Source organism: Macaca thibetana, chromosome 11, assembly GCF_024542745.1.
Source record: "Macaca thibetana thibetana isolate TM-01 chromosome 11, ASM2454274v1, whole genome shotgun sequence".
Classification (NCBI taxonomy): domain Eukaryota; kingdom Metazoa; phylum Chordata; class Mammalia; order Primates; family Cercopithecidae; genus Macaca; species Macaca thibetana.
The window spans coordinates 22,398,902-22,426,367 of record NC_065588.1 but is presented as its reverse complement, the minus strand read 5'-3'; the positions used below and the strand labels follow the sequence as shown (position 1 = coordinate 22,426,367).

General features: G+C 38.8%; 1 protein-coding gene across 2 annotated transcripts in view; it reads left to right on the top strand.

Annotated features, from left to right (window-relative positions):
* Positions 1 to 27,466, top strand: part of ST8SIA1 (ST8 alpha-N-acetyl-neuraminide alpha-2,8-sialyltransferase 1) — a 144,174-nt gene that overhangs the window by 72,258 nt on the left and 44,450 nt on the right. For both annotated transcript variants that reach the window (XM_050747645.1, XM_050747644.1), the window contains exons 3-4: positions 8,995 to 9,104; positions 14,936 to 15,028. In XM_050747645.1, coding sequence (XP_050603602.1) covers positions 8,995 to 9,104; positions 14,936 to 15,028 — 203 coding nt within the window. The remainder of the gene's footprint in view (positions 1 to 8,994; positions 9,105 to 14,935; positions 15,029 to 27,466) is intronic.

Genomic DNA, 27,466 nt, shown 5'->3' with positions numbered 1-27,466 from the left:
TAGTTATGGTAGTATCATTATTTTAAATTTCTAAAACAATATGTTTTCGTCAATAATGTTAGCATCCTCCCAACATATAAAAGCAACAAAGCAACAAATGTAGGCTGCAGATAAAAGAGGAACTAGGGAGTGGCAGAAGGAAGCCAGGGGAAGAATGATCACAAGGAAATAGGTGAAAAATTACTCAGGGCATCTCAGAAACTTACATTGAAGCAGTGGAGTATGGTAAGAGTGATCATAATAATCTGATATATCCTATATTAAACTTAAAACATGGAGACTCCTGTTGTCATCTTCAAAAGCTAGAGAACATTTCGAGTATTTGTTCGTTGCTTAGATAATTGTTGAAATTAAAGATATTTGGCCGGGCGCAGTGGCTCAAGCCTGTAATCCCAGCACTTTGGGAGGCCGAGACGGGCGGATCACCAGGTCAGGAGATCGAGACCATCCTGGCTAACACGGTGAAATTCCGTCTCTACTAAAAAATACAAAAAAAAAAAAAAAAAAAAAAAAAACTAGCCGGGCGTGGTGACGGGCGTCTGTATTCCCAGCTACTCGGGAGGCTGAGGCAGGAGAATGGCGTAAACCCGGGAGGCGGAGCTTGCAGTGAGCTGAGATCCCGCCACTGCACTCCAGCCTGGGCAACAGAGCGAGATTCCGTCTCAAAAAAAAAAAAAAAAAAAAAAGGAAATTAAAGATATTTAATTGACCACTAGTCTGCTTAAACTGATTCAATCTAACACTCAATTTTCATAAACCGCAGAGCCTCGGAGCCTCCTCATATCTGCTCAGGCCTTAGGTCAGTTCTGACAGAACACCACTATTGGTAGAATCCTGGTGAGCTGGTTGTTTCAGGGATTCTGAAGTTTTTAGATTCAAAAAGACTCCAAAAAGGATTCAAGAAATCTATATTTAAGGTTAGTTATTTTTTATAACGTGGATGTAAGGGCATTGCAGCCTGCCCGCCATCTCTTGTTCTGCCCTTTAGTGGTTTTAAAGAACTTCTTTTTAATTCTTAGATGTTGATTTCACATCAATGCATGATGCTGATTTTTAAAATTACAGACATGCCTCAAAAGCAGCCTCTCGCAAAGGCTCTTGTTACTTAATTTGTAATCGGAAGTGCTCTTAGTAAAATGTTGTGCATTCCTGTGAAAATTACTGTTGCATCCAATTCTCTATCCACTAAGTGGTTTACATTTTCTTTTTCTCCATGCACTTGCTACTTTTTGCCCTGCCTCCCAGACCAGCTCAGACTCTGCAACAATTAATGATTTATGGTGGTTAACTCATGTGCTTCGAGAGGTCACACAATTATCTTTCAAGACATCTAGTTATGTCTGTGGGTTGGAAGATGAGTAGGTGTAAAGTCTCCTTGTGCCAGTGGACGAGGTCAGTGCTGGCTCTGCTGTTTGGGGTTGGGGGTGGAGTCCCAGCTCGCCAGCTCTTTGTTGCTTTGTGTGGATTGCACAAGGAGAGGAGGAAGAGGTGGGATTCGGGCTTTGGAAATGATTCTGGTAAATGATGCTTTGTTTACTTAATTATAAAAACCATTCTGAGATGCTCCAGTACTATTTACATAAGGCACAAAAAACAGGGTTTAAATTCTTCAGATTTGAATAGCATTTTTCCAGAATTGATATTGTGAGCCAGGAATATGTTTGCAGCTGGCAGTTAACAAGCCTTTTCACTCTCATGCATACTACAAAACACCAAAGATCCTAATTTTTGTTTGTCTTTTTTTTCACCTTCCTAATATTATCTAATAGACCAGAAATCTCAACTACTTTCATATGCCTAAAGCTATAGATCTCAGCTTAAATGTTAATTCCTCAGAGAAATTTTTCCTAATCTTATAGCACTCTGCACTTTGCTGTCATGTTTGTTAAATTCTGTTTTTCTATTTAGCGTGTAAGCTGCATGAGCGGGGTATATGTCTATTTTGTTCACCATCACATTTTCAGCATCCATAACAGCTCCTGGCCCATACTAGGTGCTCAATGAAAAGGTGATGAATGAACAGGGAAGTTAGGTATTAGGGCTATTTGAGAAGAGGCACGAGTGATGCAGACTGTGGAAAATGAGGATAAGGGATATCTCAGAAGCAACGCACTGAATGGCCTTACTGATGGGTTCATATTTAGAGTGATGGGGCTCACACTTGTTCTTCAAATTTGGAGATTTATTTATATATTCATTACAACATAAGGAAATGCCACTTTAGGTCCAGAAACTGCTGAGAATGGATTAGATGCTCCAGGAAAATTTTGTGATTAAATAACTAATTATTGAACAATTTGTTGATCATCTCATCTGTACTTAGCCCAGATATGACGTGTTGAAAAAAGGTATGATACCTGCAATGATTTCTACAAACATATATGTCATTAAAAGTCATGACTTGATAGAAGTTGTATTAATAGGCCGGGCGCGGTGGCTCAAGCCTGTAATCCCAGCACTTTGGGAGGCCGAGACGGGCGAATCACGAGGTCAGGAGATCGAGACCATCCTGGCTAACACGGTGAAACCCCGTCTCTACTGAAAAATACAAAAAACTAGCCGGGCGAGGTGGCGGGCGCCTGTAGTCCCAGCTACTCGGGAGGCTGAGGCAGGAGAATGGCGTAAACCCGGGAGGCGGAGCTTGCAGTGAGCTGAGATCCCGCCACTGCACTCCAGCCTGGGCGACAGAGCGAGACTCCGTCTCAAAAAAAAAAAAAAAAAAAAAAAAAGAAAAGAAGTTGTATTAATAAATATACCCTTGGCTGAGCACGGTAGCTCACGCCTGTAGTCTCAGCACTTTGGGAGGCTGAGGCAGGCAGATCACCTGAGGTCTGGCCAACATGGTGAAACCCCATCTTTACTAAAAATACAAAAATAAAGACCCGAGTGTGGTGGTGTGCACCTGCAATCCCAGCTACTAAGGAGGCTGAGGCAGGAGAATTGCTTGAACCCAGGAGGCCGAGGTTGCCGTGAGCCAAGATTGCACCACTGCACTCCAGCCTGGGTGACAGAATGAGACTCTGTCTCAAAACAAACAAATAAACAAACAAACAAATACACCCTCAAAGGACCAATGACCAAAAAGATTGATTTGTTCAAAATCTATATAAATTAGCTTGGGTAACGTGGTGAAACCTCGTGTCTACCAAAAAAACACCAAAAAACAAAAAATAAAAATTAGCCAGGCCTGGTGGTATGCGCCTATAGCCCCAGCTATTCTGGTGGCTGAGGCAGGAGGATTGCTTGAACCCAGGAGGTTGAAGCTGCTGTGAGCCGTGATTGGACCACTGCACTCCAGCCTTGGGGACAGAGTGAAACCCTGTCTCAAAACAAACAACAAACAAACAAACAAACAAAACAGACAACAACTATATAAAATTGAAAATAAATTTGAAATTGAAAATATCTCACACAAATATAGACTAAATATCACAGTGCTCTACCAAAATACTAACTTTCCCCTAAGGAATGCAATTTTGTTAGTATATAATAATGAATTAATATAATATATTTATATGGGACTTCAAAGGTTCCTGGTAATGGTCAATGCCTCACCTTATTTTAAGTCTCATAATAGTCCTGGAAGATGGAACAGATGGTTTTTTATCATGCCTTGTTTCCAATGAGGCACTGAGGGGTTGAGGGGCCTGACAAATCTGAATCTCAATCCAGATGATTAATATAATATGGTCACTAATAAGATGGCCATTAACAGATGGAACAGTTACAGATAAAAAAAACTTTGGACAAAGATCCATAGGATGGTTAGTGGCTGAGAAAGAATAGGAAATCTTTGAGGCTGGGCACAGTTGCTCATGCCTTATCTCAATACTTTGAGAGGCTGAGACGAGCAGATTGCTTCAACCTGAGTTCGAGACCAGCCTGGGCAGCATGGTGAAATCTTGTCTCTACAAAAAATACAAAAATAGCCGTGTGTGGTGGCACGCACCTATAGTTCCAGCTACCTGGGAGGCTGAGGCAGGAGGATTACTTGGGCCTGGGAGATCAAGGCTGCAGTGAGCAGTGATGGCACCGTTGTATTCTAGCATGGGTGACACAGAACTAGATCCGGTGTCTAAAAAATAAAAAAAAAAAAAAGGAAGAAAAAAGAAAGAAAAGAAAAAAGAAAAAAAACGCTTGAGCTCATTACTATAGTTAATCTGTCTAATTTATCCTTGCATTTAGAATAGATTTTTTAAAGTTAGCAAGAGTGTTATAGTATATTATATTCTCAAATCCAGTAGATTATTTTCTTGCATAGGTACAAGGAGACACATTTGAAAAGACAGCATGCAATGCCTTAATAAAAATATTCTCTGTTAAAATAATAATATTCATGTGGCAATGGATGACCAAACTTCTTTCTATATAAGTAGACTCAAAAAGGAAAACGTCTTGTTCATACATCGTTCTGGAAAACATGGACCATTGCCAAGCTGAGAAATTAAGGAGGTATTCTGTGAGTGTTAATGAGAGTATTATCTCAATTACTTTTAAAAAATCCGTAGTATTTTCTCAGTTAAGTTTTTTGTCTGTAAATGGGCTTTGGTGTGCTGTTATTGTTCACTGATGTATTGTAAGTGCCCAGAGAGTGCACTCAGGCACTCAAGAAATATTTATTGAAATGAAATGAAATTGCTTGTCAATAAAAAGTCAAAATGGCTTTGTTTTTAAACCCCTGGACTTCTGTTTGAGGGCTTTAGGGGGATGGTATTTTACTAGTGCATGGATATAATAGCTAAGTTTTCTGTTAATAAAATTATTACTAATTTTTAAGGTAGTGTGATAAATTACTATTTTACCATGTTCTACAGAAACCATGAAATCTAGGCACTTCATGGCTTGAGCAAGCCAGGGAGAATCTGCTAGAAGGAGGAAAGAAATGAAAAAGGGAAGGAAGATGAGTGGACTTCCATGCCACTGGCTTGGTTAGATGCTTGACATCCACAAACTCATATAATTTCATGAAAACCTGTGTGAGGTTAGATCCCTTCTAGGACAGGAAGCAGAATACAGAGGGGTTTGACAGCCTATCTTCCAATTCCATAGTTCCACAGTATGGAAGTTAGGAGGTAATGTTTATATCTAGGACTATGTTGCTGCTTTCAAGCCCGTTTGTTTTGGGGCCAGATTCCTGACAGAAAACCTGGAATTCCCGGTCTAATAGGTTCAGGCAAGAACCACTCTTTAACAATTAAAGGGATTTTTAGTTGGCTTTTCTAAAGCAAACTAAATATTAGTTGAGGATGAGTGAACCCAGATTTTTCAAATAAGCTATATGAAAATAAATATGCAAATGTACATGTATAGCTTACTCAGATCAGGTTTTTGTTCTTATCACTGAACTAAATTTACATTTTTCAAGGTCACCAGTGACCTTCCTGTTGCTAAGTCCAGTGGCAATTTTCAGCTCTTGTCTTACTTAATCTATCAGTAGCATTTGATGTATTTTTTTTTCCTTTCTTCTTGAGACACTATTTTTTTTTAACTTGGACAATTCTTAGACCTCTTCTCTTTTCCATCTGCACTCATTCGCCATCCAGTCTCCTGACTTTAAATACCCATGCTGATCACTCTCTATTTTCTATCTCCAGGAAAGACCAACTCCCTGACTGCATAGTCATATATTCACTTGCCTACTTGACATTGCCACCTGGGTATCTAAAGGACATCATGCACTTGACATATTTAAGACTGAACTCCAAATCATTCCCCAGAAACCTGATCCTCCTGTAATCTTCCATATGTTGGTAAATTGCAAGTCTATCTTTATAGTTGTTCAAGCCAGAACTCTTGGCATCATCCTTGATTTCTCTCTTTTTCTCTTGCCCTGTTTCCATTGTATCAGCAAATCCAGTTAGCTGTCTCCAGAATATGTCCAGAACCTGGCTACTTCTCACTATTCCTAGTGACAGTGATAGGGTAGTGTGAGAAGCAGCCAGATTCTGGGCATATTCTGGTTCAACAGTTACCAAAATCTCTTACAAAAGACTCCTATCTGGTCTCTCTCTTTCTGCCCATGACATTCTACAGCCTGTTCGCATAGCAGTATAGTGATTGCTCCAAAATATGTCATAATGTCACTCCTTTGCACACCCAACGTTGACTTGATTCTCATCTTAGAATAAAAACCTACGTCTTTACAATACCCTACAAGGCCCTTCAGAATGTATTCCCCAACCTCTCTACTAGTCTACTCTCCGATATCCTTCCTACTTCTCCCTCCCTCGCTTCTTCATGTCCAGACACAACAGGCTCTTTGCTCCCCCTGTCCCATCCCAGGAATGTTTTCTCCTTAGGGTTTCTGCCCCAGGGGTTCCCACAGAGATCTGTGAGGCTCACTTACCTCGTCTCCTACAGGAATTTGCTTACTGATCACCCTATTAAAATTGTCGTTCCTGGGGCCAGGTGTGGTGGCTCACTCCTGTAATCCCAGCGCTTTGGGAGGAAGAGGTGAGCCGATCACCTGAGGTCAGGAATTTGAGATTAGCCTAGCCAACCTGGTGAAACCCCATTTCTACTAAAATAAAAAATAAAAAATACAAAAATTAGCTGGGCATGGTGACGTGTGCCCGTAATCCTAGCTACTCAAGAGGCTGAGGCAGGAGAATCACTTGAACCCCGGAGGTGTGGGTTGCAATGAGCCGAGATCGTGCCACTGTACTCCAGCCTGGGTGACAGTCTGTCTCAAAAGAAAATAATAATAATAATAATAATAATAATAATAATAATAATTGCAGTTGCTCTCCGAAAGCATCTCCTAATCCTTTCATGGCAATGCTTTCTTCCTTTCCAAAGCTTATGTCACCATCTGACCCACTGTTCATTTTACTCATTTATCTTTACTTATCGTCTGTTTTCCACAGTAGAATATAACCTCTGTGGGAACAGGAATTTTTACTTATGTCTCTGTCACCCAGGGCAGTGCCTGATGCATAGTAGGCACTTTGTAAATACCTGTGGAATAAACAAACAGCTACTTTGAATATAAGCATTTAAATCTTCACCTAACAAATTATAGCTTTAACTGATGTTTTTCTAGTGTTGATTCCAAGCCCTCCTCTATTTCTTGCCCGTCCCTCCACTCTGGATCTGCTCTGATGTTTGTTGGGCTGGTCTCTGGTGTAGTAATGCAGGAAATTCTTAACTCTGCTGGCAAATGCTTAGACATTACACTTTAAGTACTGTATTTTTATCAACAATATTTCCATAGCTCTGGCTGTTCCTTTGACAACTAGAAATCAGAGGATTAAAATCCTCTTCTTGTGCTGCATTAAGTTGCCACCTCAGCTACCAATGAATACAGAAACACCTGGAATTTTATTTTTGGTTTAACTATTTCCTGCCTATATGAGGCCCTTACCGTGTATATTCATATACTTATGGAATTTATTCTTTTGGAATAACCCATATTATTTGCCTGAGATTCATCTAGGGTGGTTATTTTTGATGCCAGCTGTATATATGTAAGGTCTTTCCCTAAAGAACTCCAGCTGCTCTGCGTTGTTTCAGCAAGCAGGAAATTCTGTACCTGGCAGTTCTTGCTGACCCAGCTAGAAGTGACCGAATGACGCATTTCACTTTCAGGGGCTATTGCTGGGTTTTCATATTCATTCTATAAATAGCACTTCCGGGAACACTCAGATACACTGAACATTTTCTTTGCAGTCCAGTTCAGTGCTGGCAGAAGGAAGGTCACATGCTATCTGGTTCTGCACAAGCCACTTGCCCCTTAGTGGATCCTAAGTTCTAGACAGACCCACCCAGAGTGTTCATTAGCTCATAAACACAGCATTACTCTCAGCAAATACTTCTGTGCCATTGTTTGTGCTGCGTTCCGTGCCTGGAGGAATCCTACGTATTCCTTATTATTATTATTATTATTATTATTATTATGATACTTTAAGTTCTAGGGTACATATGCACAATGTGCAGGTTTGTTACATATGTATACATGTGCCATGTTGGTGTGCTGCACCCATTAACTCGTCATTTACGTTAGGTATATCTCCTAATGCTATTCCTCCCTACTTCCCCCTCCCCCCAATAGGCCCCAGTGTGTGATGTTCCCCTTCCTGTGTCCAGGTAAATCATGCTGCTATAAAGACACAGCCACACGTATGTTTATTGCAGCACTATTCACAATAGCAAAGACTTGGAATCAACCCAAATGTCCATCAGTGACAGACTGGATTAAGAAAATGTGGCACATATACACCATGGAATACTATGCAGCCATAAAAAAGGATGAGTTCATTTCCTTTGTAGGGACATGGATGCAGCTGGAAACCATCATCCTACATATTCTTTAAGGTTCAGCTCAGGTGAGAAAGCTTTCCCTGAGTTGGCTCAGCAGAAACACCTTCTTCTGCCTTGTGGATTGCCCCATAACATTCGGTCGGTATCTCTTTGGCAGCAACTTCAGCATTATAATAGTTTGTTACCTAGGTATATATTTTCACACTCTCATCATCCCTTTCTCTCCTCACATCCCGAACTGTGAACCCTCAGGCCTGTGACTTCTGTCGCATGTATCTCTCCCCAACAGTTAGCAAAGGAAATATTCAGAAACATTTGTTGAGTGAATGGCCGATTGTATGAATGAATGAGTTTGCAATCACAGAGGAGAAAGGAGCTCATTTGATTCCAGCTTAATGGCTTTAAAAATAATCCTGTGTTTAGTTTGTATTTTTTTTTTTTAATTTTCCCTAGCAAACACGTTCTACTATGTGCATGGCCAATGGGAGATGAAAAAAAAATGTTGTTATATTTAAATACACTTCAGGGAGGCTTTTTAAAATTTTGCTTTTTAAATTCCAAGGCAACAGACGAGTTTGTTCCTTACAAACTTCTTGGCATCTTTCTTTTCACATGCTCTTTTTTGCTCGACCCAGTCTTCAGTCAAATTCCTCCAAAGGGTCTGCTGTAAACAATGATTTTGTGAGCAGTTGTGTGTTCTTTGCAGTGAAAACCCGCCTTGTTTTCTGTTGCTAGGCAACCCCATTCCAGCTGCCATTGAAGAAATGCGCGGTGGTGGGAAATGGTGGGATTCTGAAGAAGAGTGGCTGTGGCCGTCAAATAGATGAAGCAAATTTTGTCATGCGGTAAGAGAGAGCACCCACAGCGCGGCCTCTGCCTTCTCTCCTTTTCCCCACCCCTCCCATAAGCCCTGGGGCTTTTCAAAACTAGTCACTTGTGATTAATCAGTTGTAGCACGCTCCTTAGCTTCACTTCCAGCTCATAGACAAGTGAGTTTAGGAGAGAGGTAAGGGGAATGAGGGAACATGCCCCGAGAAAGTACAAAGCCGAGAAGGCTCAGGCGGAACAGAGATACCCACTCTGCTGTGAATAAAGGGAACAGGGGAAAGTGGAAAATCTCACATCTCATTTTAGATTGTACAGCCAGGTGATTCTGACTTTTTAAATTGTTCTTTTCCTTAAGGGCAACTCTCTGTGAATAAATGTTTTAATGGATTCATTTTATTCTATACCATATTCTTAGTTTGTCACCAAAGCATGTGTAAGTAGCAAGTGGGAATTGAAGACAGATTAAATCTTTGAGTGAGTGGGAAAACTGGAACAAAGAAACAGGGGTAAATTTCAAACAAGGAGGATGCTTGGTAAAGGGACTGAGCAGATTGGCGATGTGCACATCTGTTCCAGGAAAAACAGGAGGCCCCTGCAGGAGATGAAAAGGAATTGCTGAGACATATTCAGCCAGGGGCAGAGACTGCCAAACTGTAGTGGCAGCAGCCTGCACTGCTGGGTGATTCTGCCCAGACATGCTTACCAGCCAGGCATAGAAGGAAAGACAGCAAGTGATTCGATAAAGACAGGTTTGGGATTATCTGGGTGAGAGGGAAGAAGGACAGGGAGTGACAACTTGGAGGGCTCTGGCTAGAGAGAGTGTAAAGTAACACACCTTGAAATCTGGGCTGGGCAGGAAGAGAGCTCTGAGATGAGCGAAAGAGAAAGGAAAGGGAAAAATGATGGGGTCATTCAGAGCAGGGGTGAGGTAAGTTGTGGCTCCTGGCTGTGAATGAAGGAGACATGGAATAAGAAGCAGCAGCTAAAGTCAAAGAATGGCTTTCTGGAGGGCAAGATTTCAGAGCTCAGGGTATCTGGGGGATGAGTGGACATGTTGTAGAAAAAGAAAACATTTGTTATTGAGAAAATAAAGGAACCTTGAGGATAGACTCTGAGAGGCCTTTCAGGTGGACCCTCAAGTCTCATTGAGGTAGAAATGACTATGAACCAAGTGCCAGCAGACTCTGTGGCCAGGAAGGATGAAGACCGCAGCAACATCAAGGACAGAAAGCTGAGCGAGATTTTGTATTCCTGTTTATGTTTAAGTATAAACGAATAACAGTCTAGGAGTGGAAAAAAGGTAGCCGAGAGAATGCTAAGCCACCTCTGAGCCCTGAGCTAAGTGGGAGAGGGAAGAGCAAAGACTTTATTTGAGAGGGTTTTTAAGAGAAGCCGTGTACTTGTGGGGGCTAAGTTCTCTCTCGGAGTTAGTCTCCTTGAAAGACATTTTTTCTCACTTGTTGAAGCCTGCAGGAGAGTCTAGATCCTTGTCTACCCACCTTTCCTTCGTACAGGTACCCCCAGCATAGTTTTTCCTCTATATTGCAGTTTGTCTTTTCAATATATACAAATAATAGAAAAATGGAAAAAGTACAAATGTAATTCTTTTAGTTCCAGTCAATGCAACACCTGCTCACTGAGCACCCATAACCTATGGGCCTTGAGCTGGCTCTGGGAATGGTGTGCTGAACAATCCTGTAATGAATTTATGTCCTAGAGATGTGCTTGCTACCATGGGGGAGTTCAGACACACAGGAGCTTCTCAAGAGAAGTGGTGTCTGAGCTAAGTCTTCTCTTCATTTCACCCTAAGCAGAGAAACAACCCAAGGGTCCAAGGTGGGAACGACAGCAAGTGCTGTTGCAGTGTCATGAACAGTGGGGAGAGTGGCTTGAGATGGAGCCAGAGAGGTATTTAAGGTATTGGAGTGGAGAAAATCACCTAGAGAGCATGAATAGGTGAGAGCAGAGCCCTGAGCCACCTTCAGGCACCCTCTTCAGTATTTTGGCATTAGGTGAGGCTGAGGAGCCAGCAAAGAACACAGAGAGGTAGGAGACAAGTCCTTGCTGTTGTTAACTAGGTCTGTGACCTACAGTGCATTATTTTACCCTTGCTGGGGCCCGGCTTTCTAATTTGTAGGAGGAAGCAGAGTAGTCAGTTCCTCAGGCCCTTCCCACTATGGCAACTCTTACTCTATCTATGACTGTATGAATACCGTATAATTGTAACACCGTTTATGTAGTTTAGTTTATATTTTCAAATTGCTCTTGAGTATTATTAGTTTATGTGCTCTTTCCAAAAATTATGTAAGAAAGAAGGAATACATAGTATTCAACTCACGGATTCAAAGAAGTTAAGTGATTTCAAGTGGCCTTGATACACGTGGAAGTGTAAATACACTTCGTGCAGTATAATAAATGTATTTTTGTATTATTCATGAGTGTGTATGTGTGTGTGTCATACATTTGTGAAGATGGACATGTACTAACATGTAGAAGACTAGGCTTAGGCACCATAGAGTGTTATCTATTATTTCCAGTGGGCCATATTTATCACAAGTAAACAAGACTTTGTTGGCTTTATATGCAATCTGATGTTGATATATTCAAGTTCAGAATTAAAGGGTGCTTCTGATTAGAGTGCCTGGCACAATATTGAGCATAATATTTCTAAAATATGAGGAGATGAGGGTTGAAAGAATTCAAAGAAGGTAGCACCATAACAAGAACGATGTATGCATATGCCTTTGATTTAATTTCAAGAATAGTGCTGTTTTATGACACATTTTAATTTTTAAAAGCCTTATGTATAGTTTAAATTATAGGAGTAATAAAAGTTGATAAATTATTTTAAAATTATTTGACCATTTGCATATCTATTAATAAATCATTGCTTAATATGCATTTTGGGGCATGCTTAATATATTGAGATATTATATATTCAAAATGTAACATTTAATGAATAAATGTAGATTAGAAAGCATGTTGTATGTCTGGTCCTAGACTGTAGGGTATGTGATGGACAGATGTACTGAGAGACAACATCAAAAAGTAGTGCTGCCTGTACACAGTGATGTACCAGATTACAATTCAAAGTGTCTTCTAGGAGTAGGATACAACAATTTCATAATTTTCTCTGCTTAAATGTTTTCAAACACATCTTCTAGTGCTGAAAATCAATTTCCCATTTCTCAAAGTAAGCATTTGCTCTGTAGCCAAAAGCAATACTTTAAAAAATAATATTGTTGAATTCAATTTATTGGGAAGGTTTACCAGACAAAAGTTAACAGGGATTGCATCCTCAAAAGGAACTGGTTAACTTGGGGACATGAATGAGAGAACATAATTTTGGTGCCTTTTGAATTATGCTCAAATGTATGTTTTGTATACTCACATATATATAAAAAATGTAAAGGGATTTTGTGATTTTTCTACTTTAAGATTTCTTTCTATCAAGCCCATTTCCCACTTACTTCCACATCCCAATTCAAAGAATATTCATTTCTTGTTAATTCTCTGATCAGATCTCTTTTAAGATCATGAGTACAGTTGCTAAGACACTTCAGTCATTAATATTTGTTAATTGTGCCAACAGCGATAATGCAAACTTTGAAACATTTTACACCACAAATATGCCTTATTAAAACAATTTGACTTTATTAAATGTGCCTTTTGTGTACATCTTTGTAATTATCAATTTATGAGTTGAGGAACTAAAATTATGGTGTGCTTTTCCTGAGAGAAGAGATACAGGAAAGTGTCACAGATATTTGCACTTAAAAAAAAAGTTTACCCAGAACTTACACCAAAATGTATTGTCGTTATTTTCTGGAAATACATCAAAATTCATATAAAATGTTATCTTTATGATTTTAAGCATGAATCCCTCTGTTCTAGATGATAATAAATAACTGCAAGTTTTTCTTGAGCTATTACTCTGTGGCAGTAGATATGAAAAGACCCAGACACATGAGCCATGGAACACACAGGAAAACAAAGTGTTTACTCATGAAAACCAGTTTGTTTAATAATGACAAAACACGTTGACAGCACTCTCCAGCAATACTCAGAATGTACAGTTTTAGCATAACATAGCTGATTCTCACATGCTTTCAAGGGCAATTAAGATCAAAGCTGCTTTAAGAGACAAGTATCCAAATTTTAGTCTGTGTTTTATCCTGGAAGTCATCTTCCTCTTTGCAAAGATCAATTAAATCACAAGACCACAATCCGTTACCACAACCAGATGAGCCTGGCTGTTGATGCATAAACTCACTCCCTCATGAGAATCCTCAGGAAACACCACATGGGATATGGGGCAACCACTCTATCTACTCTTGTACATACCTCAAGAGTAGGTTCTCTGACTTGGGCTCCAGCCCCAAGCACTGTGTGCTTTCAGTGGGCACTCAGCAAAAGCCACTGAGTGGTTAACTGACCTGTTGGCAGCTACCAGAAAAACCAGTATCTTATCACCAAAGAGCAGATAAAAAGAAGCTTCTAAATCAACTGAGACAAGTTTCTGCCTAGGATGCTTTGATGTGGTGACGCTCACAGGGTAAATAAGAGACAAAATCAGAGAACCTGAGCTGATCAGCTGAGTGGGTGCCTGGATACTGGGGGTAATTTGTAGGGAAAATTTAGTTGTTGGGGAACTAGCAGAGACTGCAATATTTGTAAGATATCTTTACCTACAAGTAAGTGATGCTTTGGTTTACTGAAGTGATAAAAAGTTACAGATGCCCTAATGTGGTAGGAATCAAGTTAGACATATGGTTGGAGAGGAGGAATGAGGACTCGGTAATAAAAGAAAGCTTAATGGAAACTATAGGCCCAATTGGCATTTTCATAGATAATAAATGTATATTTAATTATTTTTGTATGCTATATCTGATTTGTGATGTTTTTTAATATTTACTAAGTGTACACATCAAGGTTAGGGAATTTTTTTATTACATACCATTTTTAATCCTTACAACAATTCAATAAAAGAGGAAAAATCATCATCCTCATTTTGTGTAATGGCAAAACTGAAGTCAGGCAAATAAATTAACTTGCCTAATGTTCCACAGGCAGAAAGCCATGGGATTTGAATTTGGGGTGGTCATATTTCCTATTGTAAGCATTTATAAGACATGGCGGCCAAGGAAAGCAACTAGGGCAGGGTGGTGTTTTGGGAATGGGAGTGGAGTGGCTATTCCCATCACCAGGGAAACATCACCTGTACTCTTTCCTTTGGCTGAACTGGGATGGTAGATCACTGCATTTATTTGGATGATGAGCCATTATGCCTTCACCAGTAATCAGCCTGTGCATTGGCCACACACACACAAGTCAGACATGCTGTGATTTAAGTGAATAGCACATGGCCCTGAATGCACTCTTATAATTTAGATTTTGGAAAAAGAAAGAAAAACACCAGAAAATATATTAATTCTTCCCTGTCTTTTGAGGTTTATGGGTGTGCAGAGGTACTGTAGGTCCCATGTCCTCTAGTGTACCATACTGTCCTGAGCTCTAATTCAGGTCTAAGAATGTCTGTCCTACCCTCTCAAAAATATTTTGAATGGAATAAATACCTCCTAGTTACTGTCTCTTTCTTTTTGTAGATCATTTACTCCTTTGACTGACATTATCTTTCTTCCTAAACAGGAGTGGTTTTTATGACAGCATTTGGAAGATGCTGATAGTTAATTATTCATCTAATGTCTATTAAAAGGGAGAGGTGGTTAAAAAAAGAAACAGTTACTTGTGAATTGAGCTAGAATTAATAAAATTTCTATTTGTATTATTCTCACTGATGATTTAAAATATGCGAATCATTCCAAAATGTTTGTTCTTGTTTCTCTAGATGCAATCTCCCTCCTTTGTCAAGTGAATACACTAAAGATGTTGGATCCAAAAGTCATTTAGTGACAGCTAACCCCAGCATAATTCGGCAAAGGTAAGAGTTTATGACTTCTGTTTGTGACGAATGAAGATGAAGTCTTCTCAAGTACTTAGCATCTCAAAGGCAGTGAGCATAGTTCAGTTTGGGAAATCAAGAGGAAAACCATCTGGACAGGCAGGCAAGGATGAAGGGAATTGTAAATAAGGAAAGCAGGATTATGGGAATCCAAACAGTATTTTATGCTTCCTCTGGGATTCTGTTTCTTGCCTTTAGAGATGGTAGAAATAACAAGAAGATCAATTGTTTTGCTCAAAGAACAGCACAATATTCTGCTTACTCATTACTGCTACTTTTCAATTTGTTGACTTCGGTCCCAATTTATTGATTGGCAACTTTGAACTGAATTAATATCAAGAATAAAAACAAAGCAATGGCTAATCCATTACATTGCTTTGGCCAATCTACGCATGCTTTAAAATAGCAATATTGTCAGAATGTACAAGAATATGTGGTTATAGTATACTATATCACATTACATTATATTATATTCAATCATATTTGGGAGAGCAGTTGTAAAATTCTTGTTCTAGTATCAATTCCAGAAATCTTGAAATTCCCTGCAATCTGGGAAGCTGCTGTGGGAGCTTCGGCGGGGGCGGGGTCAGTCTCTAATTGATGAAGTGCATCAGCGAGCTATCAGCTGTTTCTCCAAGGACTGTTCATTGTAGAGAAGGAGGAATCAAGCATTGCTTTAGGTCCTTCTGTGTCCCTAGCAATTAGGAGTGAAATATCCAGATGTTCTGGGCCCAGGCGCTTGTCATCTAAATAAGTCCCATCCAAGTGAACGGCATGTGTGTTCACTTTTTCACAGTGTGGCACTACTTGTTTTGGTTCATAAGTATTCCCATAAAATACATATCTAGAAATGCAATCAGCTTTTAATTTTGGGAGATATTGTTAAATTACCCTCCCCAAAATGTACCATTTATCTTCAATAATGGATAAGACTGATTGTTACCCATATGGAAAAACAATACTATTTGTGGAAAAAAAGGATACATTATATTTGACTTAATTTGCATTTTTCTGAATATAAGAAGAGCTGAGTGGGTATTGACTATTAGTATTTTTTCTTCTGTTTCTTTGTATTTTTTGCCTACTTTCGACTTGCTTTTAAAAATATTTTTCTATTGATTTATAGGAACTCTATATTATGTATATTAAGTCTTTGTATCAAATATTTTATTCTAGCCTGTTACATATATTTTAATTTATATTCTATTGCAATTTTTAAATTTTTATGCAATGAGACTTTTTAGTATTTTCCTTTATGGTTTCTTTTAAAAAAACAATCTTTCTTTGGATGATCTTTCTTACTCTGATGCTCCTCCCTTCCACGAAAAAAAATCCTGAATTTTTCTAATGCATTTATAGTTTATATTTAGAAATGTAATCCATATAAATGTATTTATTTTTATTCTTGTAAGAGTAATTTTATTGTTTTTCAATGCAAATATATATTCATTATAAGAAATCAAACAGAAAAGTACAAAGAAGAAATGAGAACACTTACAAGAAATTTTTTTATTAAAACAATTTATTTTTATATACCTATAGATTCACAGAAAATTGCAAAAAACAATTTACAAGAAGGTTCTACATAGTCTTTACCCAGTTTCCCCCAAAGGTGACATCTTTGATTATTATTTTGATTTGGGAATAAAATAACTTTTAAGCAGGAACACATGTTCCTTTGGAGGGAAATGAAACATTTAATATATTGTATCCAAGACCAGAAGATTCTGTTTTTCTACCTGAATATGTGGAGTTCTTGTAAGATTTAAAAAGGAATGTGAAAAAGAATGTTCAGAGCAAGATTTAGAACAAGCTGAGGGAGAGAGGAAGGGAGGAAACGAGGGAGGGAGGGAGAGGGAGAGATTGTTTTTTGGGGAAAAATATAAATACAAATGGAGGAAGGACAGTCAAAAATTAAATTTTGAAGAGGAAAGTAGAACTGTTTTTTAAGACTTAAGCTTACTGTGAAGAAAACATGCATGGACAAGCAAGAATCATTATCACTAACGTTGGTAAGTATTTAGTTCACATTTCTGTGTGCCAGGTTCTGTGCTCTTTATAGGTAGTGCCTCACTTCATCCTTAAAACAATCCTAATAGACAGGAGCTATTTTAATTTATGCATTTGACAGAAGAATCCTGTGATGTGGTGAATCTAGGAATCTGTTCATACACACAGCTGCTAATAATCGCCTGGGACTTCACCCAGGCCTCTCTTATTCCAAAGCCCATGCTCTCAACCAGGGACCATCTCTGGTCACTGCTGACCAACTGCTTTTTCTCTGTTCTCACACTACAACACAGAAGACTGTGAAAAGAACCAAGGTTGGGGGGTGTCTGGCTGTTTCCAGGGACCAGCCCCCACCCTGAAGCTGCATAGGGCCTCAGTCAACTCATTAACATGCAAAAAGATAACACCGTGGTTTCTAAAGATTTTAGGTGTTGTATGCCACGAAATGAGATCAAAGATCTCTAATATATATTTCAGAATATTACACCATCACACCCTCTCATCTTTTTCCGAAATCCATATGTTGCCCAAGGAGACAATAGAGTTTTCCCAGAATAATCAACATAGAAAACTTCTGCCACCAAATGTGTTTGTGTTTTTCCCCCACACACCAAGCAAGCAAGCAGTTCTGCAGCAGACACCAGCGGGGTATCTCCAATTCAATTCCAGCACTATCTACAGATAGTGTCAGATCCCACAGACTGAGGGCTCAGTCCTACAAGACTACCCCCAACCCCTACCAGTCACAAATCTAGGCCTCTGGAACTTTTCACTGACTGGCTTCAAGTTGGGGTTCCCCCAACTCTCTTTTTGAGTTTGATTAATTTGCTAGGGCAGCTCACAGAACTCAAGGAAACACTTACTTACGTTTACTGGTTTATTATGTTACAAAGGATTCAGATGAAGGAGTGCATAGGATGAGGTATGGGGGAAGGGACGCGGAGCTTCTGTGCCCTCCGTGGGCACATCACCCTCCAGAAACCCCCACCTTCTTATCTGGAAGCTCTCCAAGCCCTGTCCTTTTGGAGTTTTATGGAGGCTTCATTAGCAGGCATGATTGATGAAACCATTAGCCACTGGTGATCAACTTAACCTGTAACCCTTTTCTCCTCCCCAGAGGTCACGGAGTGGGCCTGAAAATCCCAACCCTAGAATCCTGCCTTGATTCTTTCCAGTGAACAGCCCCCACCTGGAAGGGCTGGTCAGCTGTCAGTCAACTCATTAAGATGCAAAGAGGTATCAATGTGGAGTTGCTAAAGATTTTAGGAGTTACAAGGTCAAAGATCAAATATATATTTCATAACATTACACCATCACACCCTCTGATCTTTCTCTGTGATTCATGTGTTGCACAAGGGGACAGTAGCATTTTCACAGGTTATACATAATTTTGTAAAAGTGAAAGTTTCTTTACTTTAAAAAATGTATTCAGGCCGGGCGCGGTGGCCCAAGCCTGTAATCCCAGCACTTTGGGAGGCCGAGACGGGTGGATCACGAGGTCAGGAGATCGAGACCATCCTGGCTAACACGGTGAAACCCCGTCTCTACTAAAAAATACAAAAAACTAGCCAGGCGTAGTGGCAGGCGCCTGTAGTCCCAGCTACTCGGGAGGCTGAGGCAGGAGAATGGCATGAACCTGGGAGGCGGAGCTTGCAGTGAGCTGAGATGCGGCCACTGCACTACAGCCTGGGCGACAGAGCGAGACTCTGTCTCAAAAAAAAAAAAAAAAGTATTCAATGTAACAACATTTCTGTTCAAATCAACATGCATACACCAATTCCATTTTGTAACATAAGAAAAAATTGCATTTACAATAGCATCAAATAATATGATACATTTAATTAAACAAGAAAGCAAGTCCTCTTTGGAAAAAATATGAAATTTTATTGAGAGACACTTTAGACAACCTGATTAGATGTACTGATAATACCATGTGCATGATTGAAAGACTCAGTATTGTAAAGGCACCAGGTCTACCCAAATCTATCTACAGATTCATTGAAATTTCAATGGAAATCTTCATGATGCATGCATGTGTATATGTGTGCTAAACTTCAAAAGTTATGTAGAAATATGAAGAGCCGAGAATAACAAAGAAGCTCTTGAAGAAAAAATGATTGGCAGCGTTGCTTTATAAGATATTAAGACTTGTTAAAAAGCTATTATAATTAAGACAATGTGGCTCTGTTGCAGGGATAAACCAACTGAGCAGTGAAACAGAATAGGATACTCCCAAATATTTCCACATAGATATAAACCATATATATGACAGATGTCATATTTATATCAGTGATATAAGTATGAAGAGTCAAGAATAGCGAAGAAGTATAAATTTTTCAAAATGATGTTGGGATAATTAGATTACATACGGGAAAAAAATAAAGTAAATTAAACCTCTACCTCATCATAACTTATACCAAAAATTATTTTCAGGTGGTTAAGACTTAAAAATAAAGCTGCTGGGCCCAGTGGCTCACGCCTGTAATCTTAGCACTTTGGGAGGCCGAGGCTGGTGGACTGGCTGAGGAGTTGAGACCAGTCTGGGCAACATGGCAAAACCTCATCTCTACCAAAAAATACAAAAGTTAGCCGGGTATGGTGGCATGCAGCTGTAGTCCTAGCTACTTGGGAGGCTGAGGCAGCAGAATTGCTTGAGTCCAGGAGGTCAAGGCTGCAGTGAGCCAAGTTTGTGCCACTGCACCAAAGTCTGTCGAGTGAGACCTTGTCTCTAAAATAATAATAATAATAATAATAAGAAGAAGAAGAAGAAGAAGAAGAAGAAAATTTAAAATAAAAATAAAAGCAACTAACAATACAGCTAGGGACAAAGATGTAGCAAGTAAAACTGTAGGGAATAATAAGTAATCACTTATCAGGGTAGGAAGAGTATTGGGTTCAGGTGTGGAATAATGGGACTTCTGGATTGCTAGAAGTGTTCTTTTTCTTGGCCAGGCTGGTGTAACATGGATATAAACTTCATAATGATTCCTTAGGCTGCACGTGTATGTTAGATGCACTCTTCAGTACATATACTTTACTAAAAACGTAAGAAAAAGGTATGCTAAGTGATGGAGGACTATACAACTTATAGTTAATTTTAAAGGTTCTCGGTTTGCTTTTTTGACAAAATTGAGTTCCAGAGAAGTATACTAGAGTGGAAGTTCTATATAAAAGGGATCTCAGTGTCTTGAACATAAGGATTGATAAAAACATTTTTTTTTTTTGAGACAGTTTTTCACTCTTGTTGCCCAGGCTGGAGGGCAGTGGAGCGATCTTGGCTCATTGCAACCTCTGCCTCCCCGGTTCAAAAGATTCTTCTGCTTCAACCTCCCAAGTAGCTGGGATTACAGTCATGCGCCACCATGCCCAGCTAATTTTGTATTTTTTGTAGAGACAGGGTTTCACCATGTTGGCCAGGCTGGTCTTGAACTCCTGACATCAGGTGATCCACCTGCCTTTTCTCCTGAAGTACTGGCATTCCAGGCATGAGCCACCGCACCTGGCCAATAAAAATATGTGAATAGAAATATAGTTAAAGCCTAATCAGCACCACTGTCAGTGTTGTGAAGCTCTGTGCTCAAATTGGAATACAATGTTTTAAGTCATCACTTATCAACTTTTCATTGTCTAGAAGGGATCAAACAGGTAGCAAGTGCTGGAAACTTTTGGTTAAATACGTCTGAGACTGCATTCATAGCATCTTCTTCACGTGGCCAGCAGTATATGCAAACAGGGTGGTATACAAAGTGCAAACACTTGTATGTAGGGATTAAAATATAGATGATGCTATACTATCATGGCCCAGTAAAATGGAAGAAATGATATTAAAGTGAGAAAGGCAGTATGTATTTCTATATTAGATTATCCTATTTATATTAGATATTTTATTCCTATCTCGTAGTCTTCCCTCAAAGCTGTGCAAATCCAAGACATCAGTGGTTACCTTGTACTTTCATGTGATGAAAAATTAAACTCATTGGGCAGAGATGTGCAGTGGAAATGCTAATTTTCATAGCTGTCTCCAAAACCTTGATTCTGCTAAAAAATATTCTATCAGAAGTTATAAGCATTAAGAGTTTTCACTACAAAATTCTGTTAGAAAATATCGGTAACAAGATAAAACAGGTTTTAGAAAAATTAAGTACACATATATGAGAGGCACACAGAATTATAGTGACAAAAAGAAAGTTAGAGAAGGTAATACTTATTGCTCTATCTGAAAGAAATTCTCGGTAAGAAGGAGATTTGCTACAGTAAGAAGGAGCTTTGCTGCAGCCTTTGTTAGGATATCTTGTTTGGAGTGCATTCTTCTTGACAGTACCCAGAACAAAAAGATTAGTTAGGGTGCCTGAGCCATAAGATTAGGAAGGGCTTTGCAGTCACATTCATCCTCTGATTGAATTTTTATGGGCGAAGAGAGGAGAGAGATGGTTTTAATCTGGCAGCTAGATCTTTAAACTCCTTACTATTATCCTTTTTCTTCCTTTGCTGGCCCTTACAGGTGGAAGGCAGAGGATTCATACCTATCATTACCCTTCATCAATGCACCATCTGTAGCCTTTCGTCTTAAAACATTTTTGTTCAAATACTCTTTATTTTATTTGTATGAATTTCAAGGATATAGTGCCATTTTGTTACGTGGTTATATTGTGTAGGGATCAAGTTAGTGTCCAAATATCCTTTAAAATATTTTTAAAATCCATGATTCCCTTGATTATTTTAATTAACCTAATTTTTGTGGCATAGGTTAAATTGTTGCCAAGTATGGACTTTTGAGGGCATTACATACATATGCTTTAAATATGTATTGTCAGAATTTCAGAAGTGCGAATCTAGTTCTTCCGATGTTACATGTCCTCATGGCAAAGTCAGTCTCTTTGTCAAATTAATTTATTAAGTTAACTTTTTGTCAGAAAAGATGGACTACCTTTTTAATTCAAATAAGTGTTACACTATAACGTTACCCACTATAATCATCTCACTTCTGAGGTTTAATTATTCAACATATACAGTACAGGGAACTATCAAGAGTTTGTCCCTTGGACAAAATAAGGCACAGCTCCTCTCTATTTCTTCTAAATAAATGTTTGCTTTTGTTCAGGGGATATTCTTTCAGAAGCTGTGTATTTTGGAAATGTCTCTTTGTTTGGTGGCCTAGTGGCTTTTATCCTTTGGGGCAATGCATCATTATAGTATTTGGGATAATAGGAGGCATGACTTTCTTTTATGAAGTAGGAAAAGAAAAATCATGGAAATAGAATTTGGAAAAGAGAGTTCTTTAGACTGTCAGATTGGTCTTGAGCAAATATATTTTAGAAAAGTATACATATGGAATTTGAAGGTCTGGAAATTTACGGGGAGATGGAGGAGTAAAAGGAGAGCCAACAAATATTTCTTGAAATCTACTCTGGGACGTGACATACAAAGTTGAATGAGATGACCTCAAACCCTGAAGTTGCTCACAGAAGCAGACGTGCCCATGGTTGTAGTGTCCATTGAAGGGATTTTATAAATTTGAGGGGACCCTTCTGTATTAGTCCATTCCCACATTGCTTGCAGTGAGCAGAGATCACGCCGCTGCACTCCAGCCTGGGTGGCAGAGCGAGACTCCGTCTCAAAAAAAGAAATGCCGGAGACTGGGTAATTCGTAAAGAAAAGAGGTTCAGTTGGCTCATGGTTCGGCAGACTTTACAGGAAGCATGATGTTGGCATCTGCTCAGCATCTGGGGAGGCCTCGTAAACTCACAATCATGGCAGAAGGCAAAGGGGGATCAGGCATGTCACATGGCCGGAGCAGGAGCAAGAGGGAGTGAGCGAGCTGCCACACTTTTAAACAGTCAGGTCTTATGATAAGTCACTTACTATTGCAAGGACAGCACCAAGGGGATAGTACTAAGCCATTGATGAGAAATTGTCGCCATAATCCAATCACCTACCATCAGGCCCCACCTCCAACACTGGGGATTACAATTCAATATGAGATGTGGGTGTGGACACAGATACAAAACATATTACTTTCTGAAATTATAAAAAAATGTTCTCTACAAAAAATAATAAAAACCTGGCTGGGTAGGGAGGCATGTTCTTGTAGTGCCAGCTACTCAGGAGGCTGAGGTGAGAGGATTGCTTGAGTCCAGAAAGCTGGGTTAGGGTTAGGGTTAGGTTAGCCATAATTGCACTCTAGCCTGGGCAGCAGAACAAGACCCTGTCTCAAAAAAAAAAAAGAGTTGGCATGAACTAGGAAACAGAAAAGTGTTTAGAACAAACGTAGTAAAAATCATGGTGGAGTTAAACTTTTAAAATTTGTAAATGCATTACTTTTAATTCAATAAGGGGACTTGATATGAGACCTCAATATTTATTTTGAGGTATAATCTGCATACAAGTGGAAGAGATTTTATCCAATGGTTACTGCCTCTAAGTTGAATAAAGGGAATTGAGAACATAGAGATAATCACAGGGGGAACAATTGCTTATGTTATTTATTTGCTTTTTAAATAATAACTTGAGCTTTGAGGAAAATAACTTGGGTCCAAGAAGGTTATAGCAATTTATCTTTAAAATTGCGTACAACCCAATGTACACATAATATACATGCATGTTTCAAACTGCCTTCCTAAAACTTCCATATCTCTTTTGCTGTTTGACTTCTTTTTTTTTTTTTTCCTTCAAACTCAGAGCAGCTTATCAGTGTTTGTATCAAGGCTTCAGAGTCATTGATAGCTATTTATTCTAACATCTGTTCTGAAATAAGGGAATTAGAAGGCAGATAATAAAACTGAGACTAGAGATAGCAAGTAGGAGATAGAAAAGAAAAAGCCCCTAAAAATATGAATACATGGAGGTGGTGTCTGAGAGGCAATATTACATAGCAGTGAAGAACACAAGTTTTGATTAGAACGGATTTGTTTTCAAATTCTACTGCTAGTGCTAGTAAGTGCTCCTACCTACTAGCTATGTAACCTTAGTTACTTAATGTATCATATGTCAATTGAGTATAAAATTATTTACCTTGGGGACCGCTGAGAGATATAAACAAGATAATGTAACTGCATCTAGTAGAAGCTATTCTGACTGATATCCAAATTAGCTACTCAAGAGGACTCTCCTGTTGCAATACATTTTGTTCTTGGATAAAACATATTATTCAATACATTTTTGTACTCATCAGATTTAGAGAAATCTCCAACCATATCTGCATGCCCACCTTCCCACCAAAAAAAAACAAAAACAGAAAACGAGGGAACAAAAACCAGACCAAATGCTGAGAATTATAAAAGTCAGATATCAAAACTTAGAAAAGAGACCAATCTCTGGACTCACCATGTTAATGGGTGTCCCATATTAAGCCCTCAGAAGGAGCCTATTGTGGTTCCAGGTCAGTAGCAGCCCTTGGCTTCCAACAGAAGCAAACAAATTTCTTCTGGAAGAAAGCTCATGGAATTCTTATATGCTATGTTCAAACAAATGATAGCTCATAAGCAAACACTCAAAATGCACACAAGCCATCAATAGTGTAAATTCTCAGAGACAAAAATCAAACAAAAAGTAACAGATGAATTTAATGCCTGAGAACATATTGGAATTTTCAGATGCAGTAGATTACTAAATATGTAATCTTTATAGAAAATAAAAAGAATGAGAAGTCAGTAAGAGAATATCCAAATTAAGTAGGTAGACTTGAAAAAGAACTACATTGAACTTTTAGAAATGAAAACTATAATTGTTGAAATGGAAAGACATCAAATTAGACATAACTGAAGAGAGAATTGGTGAACTGGAAGATAAAGCAAATAATTTTCCAGATAATGAGGCTATGGAAAATATAAAGGCAAGACAAAGGATAGAATGAGAAAGAATATGCTAAAGTGGAATTGTGGAACTATAAAATAGAGATAAGAATTCTTTTTCAGAATTCATGATTAATGTGATCCATAAGTAAAGAAAACACAAAGTATCAAGCAGATCAATTAAAATTTTTTTAAATGCAAACAGACAACTTTAGTGAAACAGAACTAAATATAATAAGAAGCTTATAAAAGCAGCCAGAAAGAAAAGACAGATCACCTGCAAAAGAATAATTATACTAAAAACAAACTTCTAACAGTAAAAATGGACATCAGGAAACAGTGGAAGAGTATCTTCAAAGTGCTGAGAGAGAAACTACCAACATCGAAATGCATATTCAGCAATCTATTTCTTCAATAGTTGTTTCAATAGAAAATGTTTTCTGAAAAACAGACACAGATTTTTTACCTCCAAAGATCCTTCACTGAGAGGAAATCTGAAGAATATATCTCAGAAAAACAGTATGTTACTCCAGAAAAAAATCTGGGATGCAAATGAGTTGCTAAGCATATCAATAAATCCAAACCATTTTATCTGTATAAAATAATTATTATTTTCATACATTATTTTTGCAGATTTGTGTGATCAAAACAAAAGACAACTAAAATACTGGAAAATGACATTGCATAAGTTGGGAGGGGGAGATCGAAATGTTATTAGCTCTTCTTTCAGTTTTTTACTTCTTAGTGACAAGTCATCCTTTTGTCCTAAGCAGCAACAGCAATAATTTTAGTATCTTTCACTGTTTCTGTGGGTCAGGAATTCAGGAAGAACTAGGCTGAACAGATCTGTCTCATGATCTCTCACATGGTGGCTGGAGTTGAAATGGCAAAGGCTTGGAGTAGCCGGGGCTGGTCAAGCATCTCCCTTCCTGTAGTCTCAGGGCTTTCCGTGTGGTTTCTCCTTGTGAATTAGTGTGGGCACCCTCAGCGTGATCGAATACAGGAAGTTGGACTGTTTACATGGCAGCTGGCTTCCCCCAAAGCTAGTGTCCATACAGAACAATTTGAAGTGCATGACGTTTCAATAGCCTTACATGGGAAGTGCGCTAGCATCACTTTCATCATACTCTATTGGTTGAAGCAATCACAAAATCCCACCCAGGTACAAGAGAGAAGAGTTCTAGCACAGATCCACCTCTTGTTGGGGGAAGTTTTCAAGTAACATTATTAGAAGAGTATGCATGGTAGGAGATTTTTTGTGTCCATCTCTGGAAAATATAATCTGCCACAGTCTGCCCTTGAGTGACAACAATGTATATCCCTCACATATTCAAAATAAACTCATTGCCTTCCTGAAGACCCTCAAGACCTATTCCATTACAGCATCAGTTTAAAATCCAGGATCTCCAAAAGGTTGAAAGAGGAACAGACAGCAACAACAACAAAAACCAGAAAAGAATAAACTGAAAACAAAAATACAACAGAGTGGGTCCAAAAAGCCAAAGTTGATACTTTGAAAAGTCTACCACAATTAACAAACCTTTAGTAAAGTTGACAGATAAATAAATAATTATTATTTTAAAATAGACTTTTCATGATTTTTCTACAAATCCATCCTAAAAAACAAGAAAAAACTCTACTGTACACAAACGTATTATGTACATCATAAATGGCTAATGAGAACAAAATAGTATCTCCAAACCTAAAAAAAAAACAGTGATTTTGTAACTTATGATATATCCATATTGATGGTATATTATGCAAAGATATTATGGATTAATGTACATAAGTGGTTTTAATAAATGGTGAAATGCTCATGTTCTAATATTTAGTGAAAAAATAAATATATAAATGTGTAAATATATAAAATTATATTTGTGTAGTTATATTAAGAGAAAATCTGTAAGGAAAAAAAGATCAACATTTTCCAAAGTTGCAAAACTTTATAATGGGGAAAAAAAATATTTAAAAAGCAGACCTTGGCTGGGCGCAGTGGCTCACACCTGTAATCCCAACTCTTTGGGAGGTAGGAGGCTGAGGTGGGAGGATTGCTTGAGGCCAGGGCTTTGAGAACAGCCTGGGCCATACAGTGAGACCTTATCACTACAAAAATAAAAAATAAGGCCGGGCGCGGTGGCTCAAGCCTGTAATCCCAGCACTTTGGGAGGCCGAGACGGGCGGATCACTAGGTCAGGAGATCGAGACCATCCTGGCTAACATGGTGAAACCCCGTCTCTACTAAAAAATACAAAAAACTAGCCGGGCGAGGTGGCGGGCTCCTGTAGTCCCAGCTACTCAGGAGGCTGAGACAGGAGAATGGCCCGAACCCGGGAGGCGGAGCTTGCAGTGAGCTGAGATCCGGCCACTGCACTCCAGCCTGGGCAACAGAGCGAGACTCCGTCTCAAAAAAAATAAATAAATAAAAATAAAAATAAAAATAAAAAATAAAAAATTAGCCAGACATGGTGCCTATAGTCCTAGTTGCTTAGAAAGCTGAGATAGGAGGATTACTTGAACCTAGGAGTTCAAGGCTGCAGTGAGCTGTGATCATGCCACTGTACTGCAGCCTGGATGACAGAGTGAGGCCCCATCTCTCTAAAAAAGGGCCTTGTTATTT